At 35.8% G+C, this 27,393-nt stretch overlaps 3 protein-coding genes across 3 annotated transcripts; all 3 read left to right on the top strand.

Annotated features, from left to right (window-relative positions):
• Positions 1-5,555: 5,555 nt before the first annotated feature.
• Positions 5,556-9,282, top strand: LOC115694769 (uncharacterized). Its single transcript, XM_030621855.2, has 4 exons — positions 5,556-6,632; positions 7,275-7,482; positions 8,343-8,598; positions 8,715-9,282. The coding sequence occupies exons 2-4, from the start codon at positions 7,314-7,316 to the stop codon at positions 9,055-9,057; spliced, it is 768 nt and encodes a 255-aa protein (XP_030477715.1). The 5' UTR covers positions 5,556-6,632; positions 7,275-7,313; the 3' UTR covers positions 9,058-9,282.
• Positions 9,283-15,869: 6,587 nt separating this feature from the next.
• Positions 15,870-17,164, top strand: LOC115694932 (uncharacterized). The gene is made up of 3 exons (XM_030622034.1): positions 15,870-16,796; positions 16,875-16,904; positions 17,075-17,164. Exons 1-3 carry the CDS (start codon positions 15,870-15,872, stop codon positions 17,162-17,164), a joined length of 1,047 nt encoding a protein of 348 aa, XP_030477894.1.
• Positions 17,165-21,780: 4,616 nt separating this feature from the next.
• On the top strand, positions 21,781-22,304 carry LOC115694931 (uncharacterized). The gene is made up of 2 exons (XM_030622033.1): positions 21,781-21,813; positions 21,930-22,304. The coding sequence occupies exons 1-2, from the start codon at positions 21,781-21,783 to the stop codon at positions 22,302-22,304; spliced, it is 408 nt and encodes a 135-aa protein (XP_030477893.1).
• The last annotated feature ends 5,089 nt before the right edge of the window (positions 22,305-27,393 follow it).

Raw genomic sequence — 27,393 nt, 5'->3', positions numbered from 1 at the left:
TAATGCATTATTGTTTATTGTTTAATTTTATTATAATCTTTCCTTTCACGGATTGTAATTCGTGATATACGACAACTATCAGATGAGAGAGTTATTTAATCTGACGACTGAGATTGATCTAAGGGTAATTAGGGTTAAAAAGTAAAAACATTCTCTGATACTTATTTAATATACCTGATACCCATCTAATGTACCACAGAATACATTCGGTAAAAATACATTGGTACAAAATGATATCCTTATAATCTTTTTTTTTTTTTTTTGAGAAATTTCCATGTTATTATAACTGGCAATCGTTTATAACAACAGAGAAAATAGGATTTGGGATTTCACCCATCCAACAGACGTCTTCATCCACCTCGAGAGCATACTTAGCTAAACCATGTGCAGCCTGGTTAGCTTGTCTCTTAACATGAGAGACAGTTACTCTTGAGAAAAAGGACAAAAGACAACTAATATCAACTATTAAGTCAGTAAAACTAGAAAGATCCCGAGAAACTGAATTGATAGCCGAAGAAACACGCAATGCATCCGTCTCAATATGTGTAATTGGAAGTTGTTGTTGTAACACCCAATTGAGACTATGAAAAAGTGACTTAGCTTCCATTTCATCAGATCGAAAGCATCCTTGGACTGGCTTGGATAGAGCTGCTATGACAGTACCATGATGGTCACGTACGATTGCTCCACAGCCTAGAATTTTTAAGTCTGTGTTTACAGCAACATCAACATTTAATTTGAGGCCAGAAACTGGTGGTGGTGTCCAGGGAAACGCCTTGAAGCTTCGGTCAGAATGTTGTACAGCAGCAGACGGTTCAGCTATGTGATCCGTAGGATGCATACTTGGACGAACAAGTCCATTTTCTTGCTGGTTTGGTGCTGTTACAGTAGCTGTACTGGTGCAGTGAGATTGAAGCCGTTTTTTTGTTCTACTTCGTGCATATCTTTCCAGGTGCGTGTTTGCAAAAGTGGCAATAGTGAGACTTGATCGTGAAACACCCCCATGAGTTACCTTGTTGCGCTCATGCCAAATAGCCCACATGGTACATATAATCAACTCAAAATCATGTTTTGAGTGAATTGAAGACAAGTGAATGAGATAGTCACCATTGTGCATATTATGAGCATGAGTATGGTCTATTTTGAACTTAGTTTCTCTCCAAACTTTCTTTGCCTTTGTGCAATTAAACATGGCATGACCAATGGATTCCCAAGCATTACTACACAAAGAGCAAGTGGCAGAATTTATTACTTTCCTTCGGCAAAGAGCAGTGGCCACAGGGAGTGCATTTTGCATTACTCTCCAAGCAAAGATCTTCACTTTTGATGGCAGACTTAGGCCCCAAAAAGTTTTCCACCAATCCCTATGAGCATTTGAACCACTTGATTCTCGGTTTTCTGCTAAGTTTTCAGCCAAATGAAAACCAGAATTTACAGTATACAAACCAGTTGTAGTATGATGCCAAATATACTGATCTTGGCTTGGGAAAAAACTTAATGGGATTGCAACAATTTTATCCACATCAATTGGTTGAAAATGTTGATTTAGCAAAGGGAGATTCCATTCTCTGTGATCATTAATGAATGATGAAACAGGAATGTTTCTTGGGCCCATATAACTGACTGGTTTAAAATTAAAGTGGCTTGGTATCCATTTATCCACACCAGCCAATACGTTGTGTCCATTACCAATCTTATAACGCAATCCTTCTTCCAATAATTGGCGGCCCCAATGAATTCCTTGCCAAGTAAGAGAAGGAGAGTGGCCAAGACGAGCTTCCAAGAAGGTGTTGTTGGAGAAGTATCGATGCTTTAAAAGGCGGCTGAGCAAAGAATTAGGCATGTGGAAAATTCTCCAAGCTTGTTTAGCAAGTAGAGCTTGGTTGAAATGTACGAACGATCGGAAACCCATTCCCCCTTCAAATTTAGACTTACAGAGCAATTTCCAACTACGCCAATGAATCTTTGAACCATCTTTATTAGAGCCCCACCAAAAATTAGCCATCATGGATTCCAACTGATTGCAGAAAGTAACTGGTAAACGGAAGCAACTCATTGCATATGTTGGAATGGATTGAACCACAGCTTTCAAAAGCACCTCTTTTCCACCAACTGAAAAAAGTTTTTCATTCCATGCATGTAATCTTTGCCATATTCGTTCCTTGATATCACTAAACATTTCCTTTTTATCTCGCTCCGAGAAAGCAGGGAGACCAAGGTAACGTTCATGACATTCACTTATTGGCATTCCAAGAGTTTGATGGAAAAAAGTTTTTGCTGCTTGAGTAGTGTTGGGGGAGAAAGACATGACTGACTTGGAGGTGTTGAGCAACTGGCCAGATGCTTTATGATAGATATCCAAGACCCTATGAATGGCAATGGCTGAATTGTTGGTAGCTTCACAGAAGAGGAGACTGTCGTCAGCAAATAATAAATGGGAAATGGAAGGAGCATGACGTGTTAACCTCAATCCTCTTAGATTTTGAATTTCTTCTTCATGTTGTAGAAGACGTGAGAGCCCTTCAGAACAAATCAAGAACAAATATGGTGATAGCGGGTCACCTTGGCGAAGACCTCGAGTAGGTTGCACATTCCCAACCTCTTCTCCATTCAACATAAATGAGAAGCTAGTGGTGCTCAGGCAACTCATAATCAAAGAAATCCATTTCTGATGGAAGCCCATTTTTCGCATAACTTCTTGAATGTAAAGCCATTCCACTCTATCAAACGCTTTGCTCATATCCAGTTTGAGGGCTGAGTAGCTTCGGTTTCCTCTTGTTTTATGTTTCAAATGATGTACCAACTCAAAAGCAACAAGAATATTATCAGTGATGAGTCGATTCGAGAGAAAAGCACTTTGTGTTTCAGAGATAACCATGGGAAGAACCTCTTTGAATCTGATAGCTAGGGTCTTGGAAATTATTTTGTAAATGACATTACATAGGCTAATTGGTCGGAAATCACTCATACCTTGAGTAGCCTTAATCTTTGGTATTAATGTGATGAGTGATTGATTGAAAGATGCCATACTGTGCCCTTCATTAAGAACTCCCAAAGCAACCTTTGTGACAACATCTCCAACAATAGGCCAATATTGGTGGTAGAACATAGCAGACATTCCATCACTTCCTGGGCTCTTATCGGGATTAATTGTTTTAAGAGCACTAAACACTTCAGTACTCGTGAAAGGCTGTGTTAGAGCATCATTCATAGCTGAGGTGATTGTTGTTGGAATGGTGTCCAAAACATGGTTTAAAGCTTCTCTGTTAACTGAAGTTGCAGAAAAAAGATCCTCAAAGTAAGATGTAATGATGGTTGTCATACCAGTTTTTGAACTCACTACATGACCATTATTATCAACCAGTGATTTAATGGTATTATGTTGTTTGCGGGAAGAGGCATATGCATGAAAAAACTTGGTATTTTCGTCCCCATTCTGCATCCAATCCACTCGTGAACGCTGTTGCCAATACATCTCTTCTTGAGCGAGCAAGTCATCTAGAATATTTTCTTGGCATTTCAGGTCATTTAAAACAATAGGGGTACGATGACTGCTGTTATTCAAGTCTGTAACAGTTTTCTGCACCTTTGAAATCTTTTTTTTGAGATTTCCGAACTTGTGTTTGTGCCACTGCTGTAGCAAACCAGCACAGTTACTGATGTTGTTGTTGAAGATTGCACACGCATTTTCAGCATCAGCACCTTGCCAATTTTGTTTGATGATATCAGTAGCTTCTTCCTCGTGTAACCAAATTTTTTCAAAGCGAAACCTTCTTTGCACAGATTGTTTCTGGTGTGTAACCGAATGCTGCAAAACTTTGACAGAGATTGCTCGATGGTCTGAGCCATAGTAATCTAGATGCTGAGTTAAAATTGGTTGAAAGGTATCACACCATGAAGTGTTCACAAAACACCAGTCAAGTCTCTCTTTTAAAGTATCAAGTGACAGCCTGCCCTTAATCCAAGTGAATGAATCACCTTCAAAGGCCTGCTCATGAAGATGACAATGGTGAAGAACTTGTCTAAATTTGTCCATTTGCGACTCTCGACGAAGGGCTCCACCTGACTTATTGGCATTTGACAAGATTTCATTGAAATCTCCAATTACTATCCAAGGTAGTAAAGGAGCAACATCCCTCAATCGTTCTAAAAGTGTCCAAGTGAGATGTCTATTATGAACAGCCGGTTCACCATAAAAAGCAGTAAAATGCCAAGTCGGACCATTTCCACAAGCCATATAGCAATCAAAGATATTTGTATTATAGTTCAATAAGGTTACATTTACATCGTCTTTCCAAAGCAACATTAAACCTCCACTAAGACCAACACGAGGGACTTCAAGTCCATTATTGAAATGTAAAACATTACGAAAGCGAGAAATAGAATTAGAACCTAGCTTAGTTTCCATAATAAAGAGAACAGTTGGGGATTGCTCTTTTACAAGCAATTTGAGATGACGGAAAGCACTCGGGTTCCCCAAACCACGAGAGTTCCAACTCAAGATTTTCATGGCTGCTTGCGGAGCTGAGATTCAGACTCCGCAGAATTGTCCTTATCACCAGTAGAATCCATGTTATCGATGGAAACATCAAAGTGTGATTCAGTATCCCCTGACAAAGAAGACATGAATTGTGCTTGGTTACCCCTGCATCTCTTTAGAGTTTGCCTCAGACTTAAGCTCTCGGAATTTCTCTTCGATAGTCTATTTGGAGATAGATTTTCTTTTCCAATGTGTGGTTCAGCAGAAGCAGTGATAATCGATTTGGGATTGTGATAAAGCCGAGTTGGTACTGGAGAAATCAACTGACTGAATGGTGGAGAAGCTTGGACAGTAGCATTTGTTGGAGGATATGTTGCAAAAAAATTTGAAGAGACATCCATAGCAGCCAAAGGAGTAAAAACCCGTGATAGATCAGCCACATTATCCTTGGAATTTGGCTGTGATTGCGCCTGGGACATTGCTGCAGAAAATTGCAGCAGATTGCAATTTTGTTGGGCCATAGTCACACCTGGTTTGGAGGCCAAAGTTGAGGCAGTATGCATGGACTTAGAACCATTGATTGTAATACCACTAGACATAGCAGTGTTGGTTACTGCAGGGATGCTAACTTCAGTCGATGTAGCAATATCAAAACCCGAATGCACTGATCTGTTAACTCCAGGAATATTAATTTCAGGGATACTAACTCCAATTGAAGTGGCAGAGGAACCAACCCTTGGCTGTGATGATTCACCCATAAGTAAGTGTGTTGGATTAGGACTTTCACGATTCTTTAAGTTTGGTATGGCCGAAATGAGTGATGTCTTTGCCAATCGGGTAAGTAATGGCCAAGCATTGCCCTTGGAAAAATCAGTTCTATAGCGATCATAATTTGAAATCGGTAGTGGTGCACCCTTCATTGTAGGCCTATATTCCAAATCTGGTTCAATACCATCATCCAACTTCTCAAGATAGACAGAGCACTTGTCAAAAGGGTGTCCCAATCGGCCACATTCCATACAATATTCAGGTAACCGTTCATACCGAAATTCCACCCAAAATTCCTCCTTTGCTTGGTGTAAAGTGATCATTTTGCCTCTCAAAAGTGGTTTAGTAATGTCTAGTTTCACTCTGACACGCAGAAATGGTCCCCAACCTTCACTAAGAGAATCCTCAAATACATCCACATATTCACCAATAATGTTTCCAAGAGCCATTGCAATTCCTTTTGTTTTGCTAAGGAAAGGAAGTCTGAAAATCTGTACCCAAAATGGTGTATAAATGAGTGAATCAGAGTTAACTGTTTGTCCTTGAGTGGGAGAGTACAACACGATGTGGTGATTTTGGAAGTGAAAAGGTTCTCGAAGGAGAGCCCTCACTTTGTCACCCTCACAGCCAAAACTTAGAGAAAACATATCCGAAGATTCCGTGATTGTTACGGGAAATCTACCATTCCAGTGCTGCGCCATCTGGTTTTTGAATGTAGATAACCAGACTTTTTTTCCTGTAAGAACTTTGGCATAGAGAACAAGATCAGAAGCATCTTGATGTCGAGAAGGAATCAGATCAGTAAGATCGAAAACCCCCTCTTCATCTTCAGTTAAATTCATAGGCTTTTTCATCTTTTGCATAGCAGAATCCATAAGTGGAAGGAGAAGAATCTATGAAATGGAGATAGTGGGATAATCGAAGTAGTGTTGTGATGGAATTTGTGGTTAATGTTGAATTGATGCTATAGAAAATGGAAAAACCAGAAGAAAACCAGAAGAAAAACAATACAAAAAAACTGTCAAAGACAGTTAAAATCCATAAACTGCCACAGAGCACTCAGGAGGGCAGACGCTCTTATAATCTTTTTGAGACATAATATTCAATTTCAAAATTTATATTATATATATAAGAAAGATTTCAAAATTTAGAGTCTCTTCAAAAAAAACGATTGAGTCTTCACTTTCCGACAAAACCCTAAAATTGAATTAGCCCCTTCTCTCTCTCTCTCTCTCTCGTGCGATACTGCGATCTGCTTCTCTCCATCAAGCACCGTCACCTCCTCCTTCTCCTCAGTCGTCGTCCTCTTTCTCTCGCAACAACCAGCGGCAGCGCCGGCCAAAGCACAGAGAATCATTGACGGAGGTCACTCTCCTTCCTCAGGGTATGTACTATGTTTTATGTTTTCAGGTGTAAATATATTTGTGTTACAGCGATAAATTTATTTTAATATTTGAAAATTTTGTATCTTTTGCTTGTTTTCTAAAACTTATGTTTGTTTGTTTGCTGGTCTTCTTCCTCAATTTTAAGATTTATCATATGATATGTTTGTTTGTTTAGTTCTATGCTGTATTGATCCTTTTTTTTACTGGTTATAGCCTTTTTATTATTATGATTATTATTATTAATATTTGTTTGCTGCTTTGCTTTACATAGCTGTTGTAGATTCTAGTTTCTGTTTAAACTTTTTTTTTTGAAACTAGGATCCCGCTTAACTCTAACCTCAGATCTTGTGAGAGCAAACCACATGCCTGACCATTTTAGCATAGTTTCTGCTTAAAACTGTGAATCATTAGTTTGTTGTGGGATAGAGGTTTTTAGATATTTCTGTGCTTTTTTTAGTTCATTATATATGTCTGAACCATGGTGTCATATATTAATTATTTTTTTTTTTCAAAATTCATATATTAATTATTTAATAAAGATAGATGGACTAGTGTTATTATGTCAAATCAAATTTGAGAACTCTAAATTTTCAGTCTTTTGTTGTGGGGGCTGTGAATTTGATGATATGATTTTGAATTAGGGGGAAAAAAGAGAGTTGAAAATTGCTTGTTAGGGTTAAATGGATCTTGAGACGGAGAACAGAATAGCTGCTATTCTTATGAAAGAAGCAGCAGAGTTGCGGCGCCAAGCTGAAAAAGATGGTGTCTCTGTTTATCTTAATCAACCTAAACCTAAGGTCCGCCCCAATTCACGATTTCTCACAGCTACTGTTCGTGGTGTACAACAAGGTAAGTTCATTATGATTTGCATTTACTTTTTGTATATTATGTATGAAATTAAGGTACACTGTCTTAGTTTTTGAGTCACAGAAAATAGCAAAACTAGTTTGAACTTATTAGCAAATAAGAGGGTTGCTGACGAATGACCTAACCTAACTTTAATGACTTTCATGGTTTGCTTTATGATCAACTATGATACTTGGGGTCCGTAGAACAATTGAACAACCCTTATGATCACGGTTGATTTGCAAAGTTCACTTTCTCATACATACCATTTTGGCAAATTTTATCATTAGAGACTGTCAATGGTGCTTTAAACTTGAGAAATTGGCAGAGTTTGGGTTTTTTTTTTTGGAAACCATGTCATGTTCACATCTTTAGTTAGGAGACCGACCAAGAAAGTTTGCTTTCTATGGAGAACAACCGGGATTCAAAGGCATTTTCCTGTTTAATGTTTTGGCATTCTTTTGTGACATTGGTGAACTTAGACAATATCTGGGATGCTGAGGCATTTCACTGTTTAATCTTTGGCATTCTTTTGTCATTGGGTTCACTTAGAATTATGGAACTTCAATAATGCCAATGAGTGAGACATGATTTATTGAGGAACTTTTGACTTATAAAATTTGTCTTTTTTATTCTTTCTTTGGAGGGGTGGGGTGAAGGATAGCTGTAGTACCTTGGTCATCACTACTTAACATGGACAATTTGATTTTTAGTATATATAAACATGTTAAGAGTTTCTAGATGCTGTGGGGGAAGTAATATATGGTTGTTGATTGATTCGTTAATTTGATTTTTTCCATTGTTTGCACTTTGCATGAGAATGTTATCTCAGTTTAATCATTTATTTGTAATCTTGTTTGTAGCTAATCGAGCTGTGGAAATTAATGAGATGTGGCGAGTTCGGCAAAAAGAGCTAGAATTGGATGATCGACTTAAAGACAGATCGAAGGATCAGCGAAGCAATGGTGCAAGGTACAATAATGGTGGTGACTTCAAAAGTAATAGGCACACAGCAGTAAATGATGGGGCAAATGCTTCATGCTCCTCAAGTAAAAGTTCATATTCAAGAAATGATGACGGGTTGAAGGATGAAGAACTTGAAGAGTTTTTGCACTCAAGGTATATAAACAAGCTTTTCTCTCATGTTTGATCATGTGTGTCATTGAGATTTAACAAAATAAAGAAATGGTAAGAGGAAGCTACATATGGCTGACACAAATGAGATTGCATGGCAGGGCCAAGCGCGGGAGGGGTGCTGTTGGACCAAGGATGGATGAAACAGGTCCTTATCTTCCCCGTGGTCCAAACCCCAAGGAAGAGCTATTGACAAACATAGAGCATCGTAATGTTGTTTATGGTCCCAAGAAGCCTTATTCCCTAGAGTCATGCGAATCTTCTGAAACAGATACCGAATCTTCTGAAACAGATACTGACGATAATAAGAGAGAAAAGAAGCGGAGAAAGACTCATTCTAGGAACTCAAAGAAACCGCATAAAGAGAAGCATAAATCTAAAAAGAAATCCAAGGATAAGAAAAAGAAGAGAAAGGAGGAGAAAAGAAGAAAACGTGATCATTAAAAATCACTATCTGCACTTCAAAGTAGCTCAAATGATTAGGTGAGTGAGTGTATATATAAGGAGACTTGGGATTGTTTATTATCAAAAAATTAAGGGTGGAGTGGTTTTTATCTGTTTCTAATTTTTTTAAAGGCCAATATTTATATCAAGAGATCCAATCACTTTCTGCACTTTGAAGACCATTTTAAAAAGGATAAGAATGGAGCCTTGTACATTTACACAGCATTCTTTGAAATATGCATCATAATCTACTACAAAAGTTCATCTCAAATTAGACGTTGAGGTCACCTAGTAATGCTTATTCAGTTTAAGAAAATAAAAAGTCAATTTTATAAAAAAAGAAGATAGATTTAACAAAAAATTTCTTATCAAAAATAGATTTTTTTTTTCTTCACTTTGTTTCCATCATTTCTTTCTTATTTTATTCTTTTCCTGCTAAAATTAACTTCCAAACAAAATGAATTTAAAATAACAGGAGTAACGTGTTTTAGCTACGATGAAAGAGCTTACACCCACGGAGAAAGAAGCACTGGATTTTCTTCTTTATAGTTTTTAATCATAAAGTTAGAAAGGGTTTTTAAAACACAGATCTCAATATTACACACATATCTGAATGGTTTTTCTATCTTTCGAATTTGAAATGATTTGAGCTGGTCTTTATATAGAAGCGAATACCAACTACCTAAATGGAATCTACTTAGAACAATCACAAGAAACTTGCCATTTTTTTTTACACAGTTTCAATTACTCACAACTCAGCAATTTTACAGCCCAAAATCAGGCCAAGTGGGCACTAAATTAGAATGGAAGAGCTCACGAGAGGTGAAGCTTTCAATCATGCTCAATTTAAACCCTCATTTGTTTTTTGAGGGGTTCTTTTGTTTTGTTTGTATCCAAGGTGTAGTGTAGGTTGTCTTCTTTGTTGTCTTGAGTATGTCTTTTGTTTTAGCCTTGTGGCCACTGTGTAAATTGTTTTACTTATCTTTCACTTTCTCTCTTTAACTCATTTAGTCATGTTTAGTTTCTTGATTGATTTGACTCTTTACAATTTATTAGCAACCCTTTTATCCTCTTTTAGGAAAAAAAGCCTTTTGCTTGTTGAAATCTCCAAATGACAAACTTAGTATGAGAAAACAACATAAACCTACATAATTTGGCTCATGAATTATTTGTTTTAGGCTAAGTCTATAGCATATCTAGGGATGTGCATAAATAGATCCAATCTAATGATAATCGACCGATCCAATTACAACTGACCACCAAATATAGGATATTCGATTGTGATCGGATCAGATTGGATGTTAATTTTGAATATCCAATTGGATCAGATCGGATGTTGGATGGGGTGTCTAAAAATCCAATACATCCAACATCCAATCTAACTAATTAGTATTTTCATTTAGTTTGGATGAGTAATTAGATTTTATATTGTTATACGTAATATATATGTAAAAATTAACATTAAATTCTTACTCTTTTTTTCTTAGATTGGATGGATCCAATCCAATCCAATACATGCTGGACTTAAAATATTAGATGGATCCAATCCGATCCAAAAAATACTAGGTCTGAAATATTAAATAAACACAAATTAAACTAATAAATATATATGAAATACATCCAATGGATAGAACCAATCCAATCCAACATCCAATGGATGTTGGATCGATTGGATGATTGAAATTAATTGCATCGGATCGGATAGTAAAATCTAACATCCAATATATAATTAAATCAAATCTGGATAGGCCTAAAAATATTGGATGCGGTCCAATGAACACCCTAAGCATACCCCCTAAAAGGGTGTTTCAGTAGACCCCTATTTGTTTCGTCATTCGGGAGATTTTTTAGGTTTTTTCAGTTTTTTTTTTTTATATATAATTGGGTATGTTGTAGTTATTTAGGACTATTTGTAAAATTTCAAGAAATTCTGAATAGTTTACAATGTTAAAAATAAGATTTGAATATTTTGTTTCACGCGCGACTCTTTTTCCTTATACGCAAGTTAAGTGACTGTTTGAACATTATTTTCAACACTATAAACTATTTGAAATTTTTAAAAAATTTATAGGTGGTCCTAAATAGCTACAACGTACGCGATTATAAAAAAAAATGGACTTTTTTCTTTTGAATACTGAAACAGACAGGGGGTCTACCAGAACACCCCTTTAGGAGTGTGTACTACAAAAATTTCATTTGTTTTATAATGTATTCATACGAAATGCGTACAAGTAGTTTAGATTTTGATTTTGCCATTTAGTAATACCTACTACATAGGTATGGATGTAACTTTTTCTTGTATTTTTTTTTGTTTTTCAGAAAATTATAATTTTTTCTTTTACATAACAGTAATTGTTGTTGGATAAATTCTAATATAAACTGTCCTGACTCAAGACCAAATTATTTTTACAGCTCAATTAATTTACAATAGACTTAAAGACTCTCGAATTCACTTACATGCCAGATTAGCCGAACAGTTTATAGCTACCAATTCGGTCACAACTAGCAAAAACACAACAAAAAGCAGTTACAGACCTACTTTAGCTCAGACTGAGCTCTACTCTACCATATGCTTATAAAAGCTAAACTCAAGACTAAGATTTCTATTAATAAAAAAAAAGACTGAGATTTCTACCTGAGGATTATTCTGCATCAACTGGAGAGAGAGAAAGAGGAAAGATAGAGGGCCTTCGTGCTAGTGTGTTCATGTAAAAGAAAGAAAAAGAGAGTTAGTGAGAAAGTGAGTTTGTGTAAAATAAAAGGAAAGAAATCAAGAGAAATTTAAGGGTTACCAGTCTTACCTCAATGGCTGGAAATCCAAGGATGTACCAAGTGTTCGCACCATTGTTGATAGTAGAAATCAAGCTCTTCTCTGAGGATAGCTTGACGAAGACGTAGCCCTTGATTGAGGTGAACTCCGAGATCAATCTCATGTGCCTTTTTGCTCTCTGTTTGTACTCTAACATGTTTCTTCATTTATCTCTTTTTTGGTAATTGTTTTGTGTTGTGTGGTTCTTAGATTTAAGGTAGATCAGTGGTGTTCAAGCTCGAACACTCTATGCTAGGAATTGTAGCTTTTAGATATAGGGTTTGTGTTTTGAGATTTAGTTTTGTGCGAGTGTTGTGTTTTGTATGAGTATTATCAAAATCCAGTGTAGTTTGTGTGTGTGCTGTGTCATTTTCTTTGTGGCATTACTAAAGTAGAAAGATCAAAATTGACCTTGTGATTGATTAATATCGTGAGTTATTGGTGTAGGTAGAAAGGTAACTTTCCCTACAGTAGTATCAGAGCACATGTTTGGTATGTCAATAACTCTAGAACTTCAAGATTCACACACAAGATTCAAGAACTAGAATCTAAGAGGGAAATCGAAGCACAAACAACACAACTAAGATGGAGAGCACAAATCAGGAATTTTGGAGGAAGAGGATCCCCCAGAAATTGAAGAAGTTCCAAAAGAATTTGAGGATATCCCTCTGAATGATATACCGAGAGAAGAACCTAAAACTATTGGGAATATTTTACCAGGATCTAGATTTACTAACAAGTATGTTGAATTAACATCCTAAATATGAATATCTCTAAAACAATGAAATTAATCACATAAGAGTTTAGAAAATCTCCAGCGAAGCTTTCCCTCTCTTCGACCTTGCAGCTCTCTGAGCTGATGCCATGGCTAAGACAAGATCTAAGCAGCAGGGTAAGCTAAAATCAATCGAGAAGGTGACTGTGAAGAAGAATAAACGAGGCCCTTCCTCCTCTGATGTGAAGAAAACGAAATCGATGGACGAGGTGCTGGGTGTGGAACCTTTCGAACTTTCTGATGAAGAAGAGGATCGTCAAATCGCACATCAGGGAGCCACTTTGAATGATTTTTTTCCAGAACCCCTAACTCCCAGGTCTTCATTGAATGCGATTCTGAGACAAGAAGAGGTACAACGTGATTTCAATTTTTTTCTAGCTGCTAATCATGAATGTTCGAAAGATGTTGCAAATGGTTCTCATGCTACTCCTCCAGTTTTAAGGTCTGGATGTGTAGTACGAAATCTATCAAATTCATTTGAGAATTCAAAAAAGCCAGGTCAGGTTAAAGTTACGATTGATGACATAGGAGAGGAGATATCATATTGGAATTCTTCATTGGTCTGCTATATTCTGGGAGCAAATCCACCATTGAATGTGCTGGATGGTTTTGTTCGAAGACTGTGGAAGGATAAGATTGATAAGGTAGGATTGCTATCCTATGGTATTTTCTTGATTAGATTCCATGAGGCTGTTGATAGAGATGCTATTCTTCAAGGTGGATACATCTTTTTCAATAAACGTCCAGTCATAATGAAAGCTTGGGATCCAAATGTGGATTTCATGAAGGAGGGTGTGACTAGAGTACCAATTTGGGTTACATTGGATGATTTAGAATTGAAGTATTGGGGTGAGAAGTCCCTCTTCAAAATTATTGGGCAGATTGGAGACCCGATAATGGTGGATGCGGTGACAAAGGAACGGGATAAACTTAGCTACCCTAGAGTGCTCATTGAGGTGTCGATACACCAGGAATTTCCAAGTACCATTTATTTTGAGAATGAGCATGGAGTGAATGTACCAGTTGCAGTTTATTTCGAGTGGAAACCAGTTCTTTGCAAGAATTGTAAAGGAATGGGCCATGAGACAAGTGATTGCAGGAAGAAAGAGAAGTTTCAGCAACAATGGGTGATTAAAAATGATGCAAGGAAACCAGCTGAGAGTACTGTTTGTGAGCAGGGGAAAAAGGATGAATTCCAAACAGTTACTAAAGGTTGTAAAGTTAAGGGTAAAGAGCCACTGAAATAGACAGTAATCACCAATTCTTTTAATGCTCTTGAGCAAGAAGAAGAAGGGTAGGAGAACATGGTAGTTGATAGATGCAAGTCAGATGGTTTACAAGAGCGTAATAAAAGAGAGGGGGGAGAACCCTCTCTTGTCAATGGATAGAATCATTTGTTGGAACGTCCGGGGGATTAACAACCAGCAAAAGCAAATGAGTGTGAAGCAATTTATTGCAATCCAAAAGGCTGGTTTAGTTGGTCTCCTCGAGACGAGGGTTAAGCCTCCAAAACTTGGAGACTTATACCAAAGAATGTTTTTAGGGTGGTGTTTTACAACAAATTCAGCTTGGCACAAAGGAGGGAGAATAATCATTGCTTGGAATCCACTTGTTTTCAATACTAGTATCATCAAATGTACTAGTCAATTGATACATTTTCATATTGAAACGGTAAATAAAAGGTATAAGTTTTTTATCACTTTTGTTTATGATTTCAATGATGAAAATGGGAGGAAGATTCTTTGGAATGATTTGCGTAGTATTGCTAGTCCGGAACCATGGATAGTATTCGGTGATTTCAACGATATTCTCTTTAAAGAAGAAAGAATTGGGGATAGAGCTAAGATAGGAAACTCCACGACTTTCTTTGATTGTGTGAATGATTGCCAACTGACTGATATAAAGAGTAGTGGTTGCTTCTTTACTTGGAACAACAAACAATAATCTAAAGATAGAATCTATTCTAAGATTGATAGAGTCATGGCTAATCAATCTTGGATGGATATGTTTGAGAGGGCTGAAGCAGTGTTTCTCACAGAAGGGGCATTTGATCATACTCCTGCAGTATTGAACACTTACAAGGATTTCCCAAGTGGCAAAAAACCATTCAAATATTTTCGCATGTGGACTTCTTATCCGAGTTATCATGTGGAAGTAAAGAAGATCTGGGATAAAAAAATAACAGGCACAAGTATGTACTAGGTAATATCAAAACTTAAAGCTCTGAAGGTTTTCTTTAGAAATTTGAACAAGGAACACTACTCGGACATCCATATAGCAGAGAAAAAAGCAAGGCTGGAACTTGAAAATGCACAAACCTTGTTACACCAGAACCCGATGAATGAGCAGCTGCAATACCAGGAAAAATAAGTAAGAGATCGATTTATCAAGATACACAAAGATTACTGTTCGTTTTTACAACAGAAATCTAGGCTACATTGGCTCAAAGAGGGTGATGAGAATTCAGCCCTTTTTCATTCGAGCATCAGAGAAAGAAGACAACACAATAACATTCTCTCTATCGCGGATGTGAATGGATTCGGACATGAAGAGCCAGAGAACATTACAAAAGCTTTCTTAGATTTCTATAAAGAATTATTGGGATCTAAGATGGTGAATAGAGTGCCTGTGAATATCAGTTTAGTCAGAAAAGGAGCTTGTGTTACTGAATATCATAGCCAGATCCTGACTGCTGCATACACAATGGAGGAGCTGAAAGAAGCTATCTTTGGCATACCAACAGTGTAGGCCCCGGGGCCAGATGGGTACAACAACTCGTTTTATCAGGATAATTGGGACTTAGTCAAACAAGATGTATTTGAAGTAGTAACCTCGTTTCTCCATTCGGGTCAATTACTCAAGGAGCTGAACTCGACGATCATAAACCTTGTACCAAAGAGTAAATGCCCGAATGTTGTAAGTGATTATCGTCCAATAGCTTGTTGTAATGTACTCTACAAGGTTGCAACTAAAATGATTTGTAGCAGGTTGAAACTCATATTGCCAGATCTTGTAGCTCAAAATCAAGGAGGGTTTGTCAAAGGGCGGTTCATTGCTCACAATATCATGGTTTGCCAAGACTTAATAAGGCACTATAGGAGGAAAAATGCTAGGCCAAATTGTATGATTAAACTAGATCTGCAGAAGGCCTACGATACAATCGAGTGGAGCTTTTTAGAAGAAATGTTATAGGCCTTTCAGTTCCCTGATTCATTCATAAAGCTAGTAATGACTTGCATCACTACTCCCAGGTTCTCTCTTCTCTTTAATGGATCGTTACATGGATTCTTTGAAGCGAAGAGAGGACTTAGACAGGGAGATCCTATGTCACCTCTAGTTTTTGTACTGGGAATGGAGTATCTCAGCAGGATAATGAAGAAAATAGGTGACACAGAAGGCTTCCAGTTTCATGAAAGATGTGGGGCTTTAAGACTAAATCATTTGAGCTTTGCGGATGATGTCTTGTTATTTTGTAGGGGTGACTTCAAAAGTGTCTACTTATTGCTAAGGGGCCTCAAATTATTTTCTATGACCTCGGGGTTACAGCCTAATAAGAAGAAGACTGCAATTTATTGTAGTGGCATGCATGAGAGTGAAACAAAAAGACTGGTAGATGCCTCGGGATTTCAGAAAAGTACCCTGCCTTTCAAGTATCTCGGAGTACCCATATGTGCTAAAAAAATTTCATCAGCTGAATGCTCTATCCTAGTTGAGAAGATGACTGCAAGAATCAAAGTGTGGAGCTCCAAAAATCTTTCTTTTGCTGGTCGATCTGTGTTAATCAACTCAGTACTCTTATCCATTCATATGTACTGGAGCCAAGTTCTTATTCTTCCCAAGAAGGTGATTAAAGAGATTGAGAGTATTTGTAGAAGTTTTCTCTGGTCAGGGAGAAGCACTATGAATGGTCCAGGGAATATAGCTTGGGAGCAGCTATGCAAGTCCAAAAAAGCTGGTGGAATTGGTTTTCAAGACATTGCCAAATGGAATCAAGTTGCAATTGCAAAACATGTGTGGGCGATTGCTACTAAGAAGGACAATCTTTGGGTGAAGTGGGTGCATAATGTGTATATTGAAGATGAAGATTGGTGGGGGTATGAGGCTCCCATCCATAGCAGCTGGTATTGGAGAAGACTTGTGAGCATAAAGGACCTGGTAAAGCAAATCCTTCCTCCCAGCCAATTTGTGGCATCAGATTTTTGAATATCTGGTGTATATCAACTCATGATGCAGGAAGAAAGAGACTTTCACCTTAGCAAGCAGGTCTGGTGTAGACTAAATGTACCAAAGCATTATTTTATATTATGGATTGCTGTCCAAAACAAGCTGAGGACTCGGGATAGGATGCAAAGATTTAATATAGCAGCTGACTCATGCTGCCTGCTATGTAACATTGCAGCAGAAAGTATGTTGCACTTGTTTTTTGAGTGCAGATTTGCACAATACTGCCTTCAAGACTTGAAAACCTAGCTGGGATGGAGGTCAGTGAACACAATTCTGCAGAGTATCTTGAGGGGAATTAATCGAGCAAGACAAAGCAAATTCAAGAAAAATTGATATACTGCTTGTGTAGCTGCTGCTGTGTACAAAATATGGAATGCAAGAAACAAAAAATTCTGGTGTAATGAGGATACTGAACCGAGTATACTAGTGCAAGAAATCAAGTGGTTAGTAAAAAATAGAATTACTTGTGTAATGCCTAAAAGTGTAGATCAAAAGGATATAGATTGGTTTAGTGGATTATAATTTTCTTTTCCATGTACATGTATAGATATCTGCTCTTGTGAGCTATAGTTTGTAATCAAAGAGTTTATAGTGCAATGAAACTTCTGATTTATCAAAAAAAAAAAGTTTAGAAAATCTTACATTGTTGCAGCGGAATATAATGACTCATTCCGCTCAGATCTCTAATCTTTGTTCCTTTATGTCGTAGAGTATTATATCTGAGCCTGAATCTCTTATTCTCCTTCGGGTTTGGTTACCACCGTCTTACTCACTATGATTGAGTACTTGACTTGCTATGTGTGGGCATGACACTCTTTCACTATGGATTTCGAATGGTGAAGAACAATGAAGGAGGCTGAAATCACTAAGGAATAAACTCTCTCATCTAGGTTGGTTGAGTAGTCAAGTTGACAAGAGGATGAGATGAGAGCATCATGTTCCTTTTGTAGTTTTTTAACTAGGGCTTAGGGCTGAATTATATGGATTAGAAAAGAATAAATATTGGACAAAAATAAACTCTAGGGCCGACCACTTAAAGTGACCAATCTCTAGTTATAATTTTACCACTTTATTTCAACAACTTATTCTTCTTTCAATAATAATATATTTTCCAATTCAATCCTATAAATGCCAAATATTATTTATTTAATAATTATAATTAATTATCAAATAAAATTGTCATTTAATTTATTTTTTTTAGACCATACAAAGTCTCTTAATTAACAAATTGACCCTAAAACCTCTTTTCTTTACAATTAAGCCCTTACTTAGTGAAAATTCATAAATAAGACGTAGTCTAATTTTAGAATTATAATTGATTAATTAAAATCAATTGACTGAGTCTGCAAGCAGTATTATCTCAATTAGTGAGGGGACCATGGGCCTATATAACCAAGCTTTCATTAAGTAGATCTAGAATTTACCAAGTAAATTCTCAACTTATTAATTCTACCTTGCGCCACTATAGATTTGAAATTGAATAGCACTCTCAATTATATAGAATGCTTGATATGTACCATGATATAGATATGCTATGATTATCCATTGTTACAATCCTAATAGTCAAAGATCCTCTATAGATAATCTACACTAAATAGGGACTAATTTACCGTTCTACCCTTCACTGTATTTTATCCTTAAAATACTTAGCTACCTATAAATGATATTTCATTAAACTAATATAATTACTGAAATGAGATCTCAATCATTTATCTCTATCAAGCCAAGCTCAAAGGAAATTATCGTTTCATTTCTAAATACTTATGGAAGCTATAGATTCTATATCTATGATCAGCACTCCCACTCAATTGAACTACCATGTTCCCAAGATGTAAATATCTGCCAGAACTATTAGTTAGCATCCACGAACAACTTGAAGAACATAAATAATACAACTAAGTTGAACCTAACCATATCAGGATTAAGATCCATAGACCTAAGATCAACCATTGATATTGACTTAGAAAGATATAACAGTAAGTTTATGATATCTTATCCAAGATCAATATCAGTCCCTTCCAATGTATACTCCATACATTCGATACTGGTAAACTTTGGCAATGCCCTGGAAATGACATAACACTTATCCAAGGTGTAAGTTATACCTTATCAGCCGATTATCATGCCAGTCTAAATTCACTGAACTGACAAATCATGGGAATAAAACTTTTGAACATATAATCATGATTATATTCTACTGTGCTGACGACACTATAATCATGAACAAATATATACATATTTATATATGTTTTGGACTTATTAGAATTTATATATTAAACATAATCATGAAATAAATTATGTGAACCATGCAACATAAAATGATTTCTAATCTTTCATTAATTAATAAATCAAATTATATAAAATAGGTTTTATTTAGGGTACAAAACCCAACAAAAACTCTATCTAATTCTTTTACTAAACCCAGTATGTGTAATATTAAATTAGATATTGATAAGTTTGATGGTTCATGTGACTACATAATATTGAGGAAGAAGATCAAAGCTTTACTTACTCAATAGAAACTTTGAGGGTTCTAAATGAACCTATTGAGTGGGCAGCTGATGTATCTCAAACTCAGCAGGAAGAATTGCTTGAAACAACTGTTGGTATCATTATTTTCAATCTAACAAATGCAATTATCATATTGGTGGACAATGAAGATACTCTTGCCAAGATTTGGAGGAAGTTGGAAGGACATTTCCAACATAAAGTCACTCACTACCAAAATATTCTTGAAAGAAAGAATATTTGGGTTCAAGATGTCTCACTCCAATACACTTGAGTAGAACTTGCATACATTCTTTAGAATGCATATTGAGTTAGCCAAATTAGGAGAGAACAAAGCCCTAAGTGATGAAAATCAGGCCATTATCATACTTAATTCATTGTCAGAGTCTTATAGAGAAGTTAAGACAACAATAAAGTATGGAAGGAAATCCATAACTTCAGAAGAAGTATTATTTGCTCTGAAGTCTAAAGATCTAGAAATGAAGAATGAAATGCTTGGAAGTTCAAGTGGATAATTGAACTTGAGTAGTGGAAAGATGAATCAAAAGAAACCATGGAAAAACAAAGGTATCCAAGTGTAGAGGACACCATAAAAACCATCATAACCATAACAATAGAGGAAATTACAACAACAATAATAATGGAAATCATAGAGGAAGATTTAATTCGAGAGGACCTAATGATCCTCAAGGTTGTTTTCATTGTGTAAAGCCATGCCACATGAAAAGAGAATGTTATCTTTAGAAAAGGAAATCCAACATAAAGACACACAATAATCACAATGACTCATAGAAATCTGAAAGCAACTTCACTAGACAAAAATTAGAATATTAGAATGCAAACTATAATGATGGATATGATAGTGGAGAAGTTTACTTTGCTGCTAATACTATTAATGATGATTGCATACTTGACTTAGGGTGAGCTTTGCTTTCTGATTTTGGGGAAACTAATGGTGGGAAGGTGATCTTGAGGAACAATCAAACATGTGAAATAACTAGATCTGGACTAGTCAACTTCAAGATGTTTGATGGCATTACAAGATCACTCACCAATGTTAGGTATGTTCCTAATCTGTCTAAAAATTTAATTTCTCTAAATGTTATGGATGATTTGCAGATATAATGCAAGATAAAGAATGGGAAAATCGAGCTATGCAAAGGGTCAATGGTGATACTAAAAGGACAGAAAAATGAAGGGTTGTATTACCTAGTTGGAGAGCCTATAGCTAAGTGTAATGCAATCGTTTCAGCCACATCATAAGACAACAAAGAAACCCTATGGCATAGAAGATTAGGATACATCAGTGAAAAAGGATTCCAGATTATCAGTGAGCAACAGTTACTGGGTAAGGATAAAGTTACCAAAGTTGATTTCTGTGAATATTATATTTTGGGGAAATACCATAAGCTGAAATTTAGAACAAGCACACTTAGGTCTAAGGGGATTCTAGACTATGTTCATTCAAATTTATGAGGGCATGAGAAAGTAAGAACTCAATGAGTGTGTTCCTATTTCCTATCTATATTAGATGATTATTCTAGAAAGGTTTTGGTTTACTTACTAAAATATAACAATGATGCTTTTCAAAATTTTGTTCAATGGAAAACCCTAGGGGTGTACATCAAACCGCTCAAACCGCCCGCACCGCAAAAGAAATGCGGTTTGAAATTCTTTGCGGTGCGGTTGCGGTTTGAATTTCTCCCAAACTGCGCGGTGCGGTGCGGTTTGCGGTTTGGAATTATTAAACCGCGATTCAAACCGCACCGCACTGCATGTTTTAAAATTTTAATTTTTATATTTATTTAATTAAGCCCATACATATGAGCCCAACCCAAGCCCATAAATCTTAGGACAAAATCCATAACTCTTCACAAACCCTCTCTTCTTAGCAACAAACCCAAGCCCATACATGTGTATTGAAATTTGGAGTTAGAAGTTTGTGTTTGTACATTTATATTGTTGTTAGAATTTAATTAGTTTCAAGTTTATTATTTTGATTTAGGTGTGTTGTTGAAACTTTAAAAAGATTATTAACTTATTGTTGTTGTTATAACTTATATTAGTCTCAAGTTTGTTGTATTTTCTTAAGTGTTTTGGAATAATTATATTAATGATAGTTTAATTATTTTGTGATGACTTCAAAAAAAAATTGTGATAGTTCAAACCGCATAAACCGCAGAAACCGCACCGCACCACATCATTTTTTACAGTGCGATTTTTGCGGTTTTTTAGTATTGCGGTGCGGGTGCGGTTTGGAAAATTGGAAAAAACGCATGTGCGGGTTGGTTTGAAAAAATGGTTAAAAACCGCACCACCCGCACCGCGAACACCCCTAGAAAACCCTAAAACCAGACTAATAAGAAACTTAAGGTGTCGAGCACAGACATTGGATTCAAATTTTGCAATGACCAATTTGATGCTTACTGTGGAGAACATGGTTTGTTGAGATATAGAAGTGTTAGGCGTACACCTCAACATAATAGGGTGGCTAAGAGGATGGATATGACTATCCTAAATAAATCTAAGTGTATCCTGTTTAACTTAGGTTTCTAGGGTGAAGCAGTGGTTACTGCTGGCTATCTTGTAAAAAGGTGTCTCTCTAGTGCAATAGAGTTGAAAACCCATGAGGAGAATTGGTTAGGAAGACCACCAGATTTGTCAAACCTAAGAGTGTTTGGGTATGCATCTTATGCACAGCAAAGTGTAGGAAAACTTGAACCAAGAGCTATTGAGCGTATGTTTCTAGGCTATCAAGAGGGAACTAAAGGTTATAGATTATGGGTTAGAGAGCAAGGAGGTTTTAAGATCCTAATTAGCAGGGATGTGATATTTCATGCGATTGAATTTCCATGTTTATCTAAGAGTTACCCTAACAGTAAAGATGCAGGAACTTTTAACCCTACATGTGTTCACATAGAAACACAATAGAGCATTCAAAGAGATAGAGTTACACTTGACCTAAATAAGGTGGAACAAGAAGAAGAGTACTTGAATCAGATGGAATCAATCCTTAATAACCCTAACCTAGTTCAGTGTTGGAATATGTTTTACCAGGATCTAGATTTACTACCATGTATGTTATTTAACATCCTAAATATGAATTTCTAAAACAATGTAATTTAAACACATATAAAGTTTGAGAAACCTTACAGTGGGTGCAGCGGAATAATAATAGCTCATTCCACTCAGATCTCTAACCCTTGTATCCTGTCTGTAGCAGAGTATCACCAAGATCTGAGCCCGAATCTCCTTCTCTTGAATCTGGATTCTTCACAGCCTTATACACTATAATTGAGTACCACTTGATATGTGTGGGCACTTACTCTATCACTATAGGGTTCGAAAATATAAAGAGAAGAAGAGAGTAGACTGGTTCGAAAATAGAGAGAAGTGATGGCTCAAAAATTTGACTGAAGGCAAGTGTTTCATAATCTTTTGATTTGAGGCCATCACTATCTATTTATAGGCAACCACCTAGGTTTAGGTTAGAATTATTTGGCATTACAATATTGAAAAAATAAATGGAAAAATACCTCTTAAGTAGCCGGCCATAGGAGTGGGCCCCACTTTACAATTTTGCTATTTTTCTCAACTATTTATCTTATTTTCCAAAAATGCCACTTTTCCAATTCAACCACTTAAATGCCAAAACTATTTGTTTAATAATTAAAATTAATTATCAAATAAAATTGTCATTTAATATATTTATTAATTAGACTCCATAAAGTCTCTTAATTAATAAATAAATCCTAGAATCTCTTTTCTTCACAATTAAGCCCTAGCTTAGTGAAAAAATTCATAAACTAGACATAGTCTAATCTTAGAATTATAATTGATTAATTAAAATCAATTATCTGAGTCTTACAAGCAGTATATTCTTAACTAGTATGGGGACCATGGGCCTATACAACCGAGCTTCCAATAAGCAGAACTAGAATTTACCAAGTAAATTCCCTAACTTATTAATTCCTTATTGCATGCACCATAGAACTTGGAATTGCACTCTCAGTCATATAGAACGCTCTATATGTTCCACGATATCGATACGCTATAAACATTTAACCATCGTTCTAATCCCAATAATCAAAGATCCTCTATAGATGATTTACACCGAGTGGAGACAAATTTACCGTTTCACCCCTCAATGTATTTTATCCTTAAAATACTTAGCTTCCTATAAATGATATTTCAGTGAGCTAATATAATCACTGAAACAAGAGCTCTTTCATTAATCTCTATTAAGCCAAGCTCGAAGGAAATCATCGTTTCACTTCTATATCCAGATAGAAGCTATAGATTCCATATCTATGTTTAGAGCTCTCACTCAATTACACTATCATGTTCCCAAAATGTACATATCACTCTGACCAAAAAGTAGGCTTAACTAACAAATCAAAGAACATGAATAGCACTCCTGAGATTGAACCTAAGCATGTCAGGATTAAGATCTTTTGATCTAAGATCAACCAGTGATATTGACTTAGAAAGATACAACGGTAAGATTATAATATCTTTACCAAGATCAATATCGGTCCGAGTTTAATGTATACTCCATACATTCGAAACTAGCATACTTTGCCAATGTTCTGGAAAGAACATAACACTTATCCAAGGTGTAAGTATACTTTATCGCTGACTATCACATCAGTGTAAATCCAGTGCACTGATGAATCAGGGACATTATCTTTTGAAGCATATAATCACAATCACATTCCACTGTGTTGACATCACTGTAATTGTGAATAACTATATGTTCTGGATTTAACAGATTTTGTACATATTAAACCATAAACATGAAAAACTACATGTAAACATAAATGACTTCTAATCTTTTATTGATAACAAATCAGATTAGATTGAAATTGATTTTATTTAGGGCATAAAATCCCAACAAACTCCCACTTGCACTAACATAAAACAAGTAGTGCTTATCAATCAATCAATTGTCTTGATATCCAAATGAAGTGTACTATATTTAACTAAACCCAAATTACTGGAACTGTAAGTCTGTGGTAAGCTATTGCTTTCTCCACCATTACTTCCTTTGTGTTCATAAAATATTATACAACATTACTTTCTATATGCATTACTTATCCAGTGATACAGATTTCTTTACTGCTTTTAAGTGCATCTGAATAAACATAAGACAAATCTCTAATTCTATCCAAAAATGGAATAAAGATATTACAGTAAGAACTTTCTTCAATTGAATAAATTCCAGTGCTTTCGAAACAACAAAGTTATTTATCTTCACTTATGGAGCTTAAATTATCATAGATGGGTTTTTTACATCCTTCCAGAATAATTCCTCCACCCCAGAGTAACCACCATCTCGAATAGGTTATGAGTTGGTGTAGATATAAGGATTCTAATGTACACCCCTATCATCTTACATATAGGCCACATTTATAGATTCTTCCTTGATTATCTCCTAATGTTCCTTGTTTGATTACATCTTAGATGGCTCCCACTCAATAGTAAGAGTCTGGTAGCCTCTTACTATTGGTTCTTAGGGACATCTTGTTGTGACATATTATCTTAGTCTGAAACTATCAGTTTCTCCTAGACTAAGTCATCAACATAGCAATCTAGTATTAACTTTAATGTATAATACTTGCTTATGATTAAGTAATCATTAGAGATACCACAAAACATTTCATGAGGACTAAGAATTTTGCTAAGTCATTCGAATAGACTTTTCAAATTTCTCCTATCTTATCCTTAAAATTTTGATAACTTATTTCTATCCATATGAATGGTTAGATTTACTTTCTCAGTTGAATTCTAAAGTTCCTATCATTATCATAACATAGTAGACTATCACAAGTGTCATCCAAATAAAGATGGGCTTAGAATTTTAAAATTCTCTCACTCAAATAAGGTACTGTGATACTATGTCCAAGAACTTTATTGGTATCAATTTCTATCACTACAGTAATATATTAATTGGAACATAATACAAGATCAAGAATAAGTTCTAATAAATTTGCTAATTTGTTCATTATATTACATCCATGTTTAATCAAATATGTGTGCATAGAGATACTGTGGTGTATTGAGTATAGTCTAGAGTTCAAAATGAACTACATACGTCAATAGCATTATCCACCCCTAAGTGTTATAGAGATCATGTGGATTATGAATATAATCCAGATTTCAATAGATATAAAAGATCGTTGAACTGCATATATTACTTCTTAACTTTTTCTACCGCTATCAGATCAAAAGATCTTTTTATTAAATAAAATCTTAATAATTGTTTAAGAAATAACAATTATTCATAAACATTAAATTGAAATTCAAAATGTTTATGTGGTATTATCTCTTTACATAGAAGAATATACCATAGGTTTTGTAGCAATAATAAAATGCAAACACATACATACATGATAAACATACAAATATAATTGGTATTGGCATACATAAGATAAAGAAATATGAAGCTCAATTCATAAATGCAATTCATTACTAAAAGAGAAAACTCTATTAATATTCTCAAAAATTAAATGAATTGTCTGCATAAAATTGAAACAGGGAATAAAATCCCAAACCAATAGTTGAAATCAAATTGTTCAGAAAATAAAACAATTAATTCAAAAATTTAAAAAAGAAGATTTCGAGCTTCATCTTCAATCTTGGACAATCTCCACCCTTCTGTCCAACCATCCGACTCAACTCACTAGGATAACAATCCAAGTTTAAGCAGCTGGAGCTAAAATAAGAAGAAAACAAACATGGTTAGTAGATCCAGAATTAATAACCCAAGGGGATAATAATTCTCTAAAACACATGAGTTTATAGCATAGAAAGAAATACCTTGTTTCTTTGCTAGAAACTTAGGGCATTGGGGTTTCCAGTGGTCCTTTTTCATTGCAATAGAAGCATTTTCCTTTTGGCTTTCCATCGGGATTAGCAGCCTTTTTCTTTTTAACTGTTTTCACAGCTTGAACAAGCTTCTTGCTATTCTTCCACTTCTTCTTGCTGTTGGGTTTTGAAGTAGAGGCTATGTTTGCCTCAGCTTTGGCCGTACCATTAGCATTGCTAGAACTAGGAGCTTTAGATCCTCCTTTCTTTTGTCCTCCAATCAAATTTTCAAATGTCTGAAGGTTGTTGAACAACTCGTGAAAGTCAAGTTCCAACTTGTTCATGACATAATTTGAAGTAAAGGGTAGAAAGGCTGGAGTCAAACTATTCAAGATCAGACTCACTAGAGTTGTCTGATCCATAACAGCTCCATGATTCTCAGCTTCTTGGAAGTAACTCGTCATCTGGAGAAGGTGATCACGCACGCTCTGATGAGGTCTCATCCATGCATTGATGAAATTCTTTGTCGCCTCAAAGCGAGCTTGAATTGATGCCATCCCAAATAGTTCAGTCAACTTGTTCATGATATCTATAGCCGTGAGAGTATTTGCAAACCTTGTTTTCAAGGTGTCAACCATGCTAGACAGCATAAAGTACCGAGCTTTGTTGTTAGCATTCTACCAACGCTTGAACTTTTCTTTAACTGCCTTGGTTGCATTCTCACCTGGCTGCTCAGGAGCCTCTTCAGTCAACACAAATAAGGCACTTTCACCAATGAGAACAATGTTAATGTTCTCTCTCCATTTGGTAAAGTTAGATCCATTGAGCTTGTTATCAGACAATAGTGACACCATGGGATTGGTCATAGTCATATTGGATACTACAAATAACAATAAATAGAAATCAAGTAAGGTTCAACACAAAATCACATTCAGAAATTATTAGCACTTAGCAAGTAGGAATGACAAGTGAAAATACTAAAACAAAAAATCCTAAATAATTTCCAAGGTCTTCAACAAACTGATATCAGTATCCCGTTTAGGCGAGAGTCAAAGATACCATCCATTGAATAGAGTGGTCAGCTCATCTAAAATGATAAACATTCTAGCAACCTTTTATTCGATCAAGATGAGAATCCAGCGTTGTCCCGTTTAGGCGAGAGTCAAGGCCATTCTATCTTATGAGCTTCTACCATTGTTTCATACTTTTGTAA

Source organism: Cannabis sativa, chromosome 6 (assembly GCF_029168945.1).
Source record: "Cannabis sativa cultivar Pink pepper isolate KNU-18-1 chromosome 6, ASM2916894v1, whole genome shotgun sequence".
Taxonomy (NCBI): domain Eukaryota; kingdom Viridiplantae; phylum Streptophyta; class Magnoliopsida; order Rosales; family Cannabaceae; genus Cannabis; species Cannabis sativa.
This window is presented reverse-complemented; position numbering and strand designations above follow the sequence as displayed.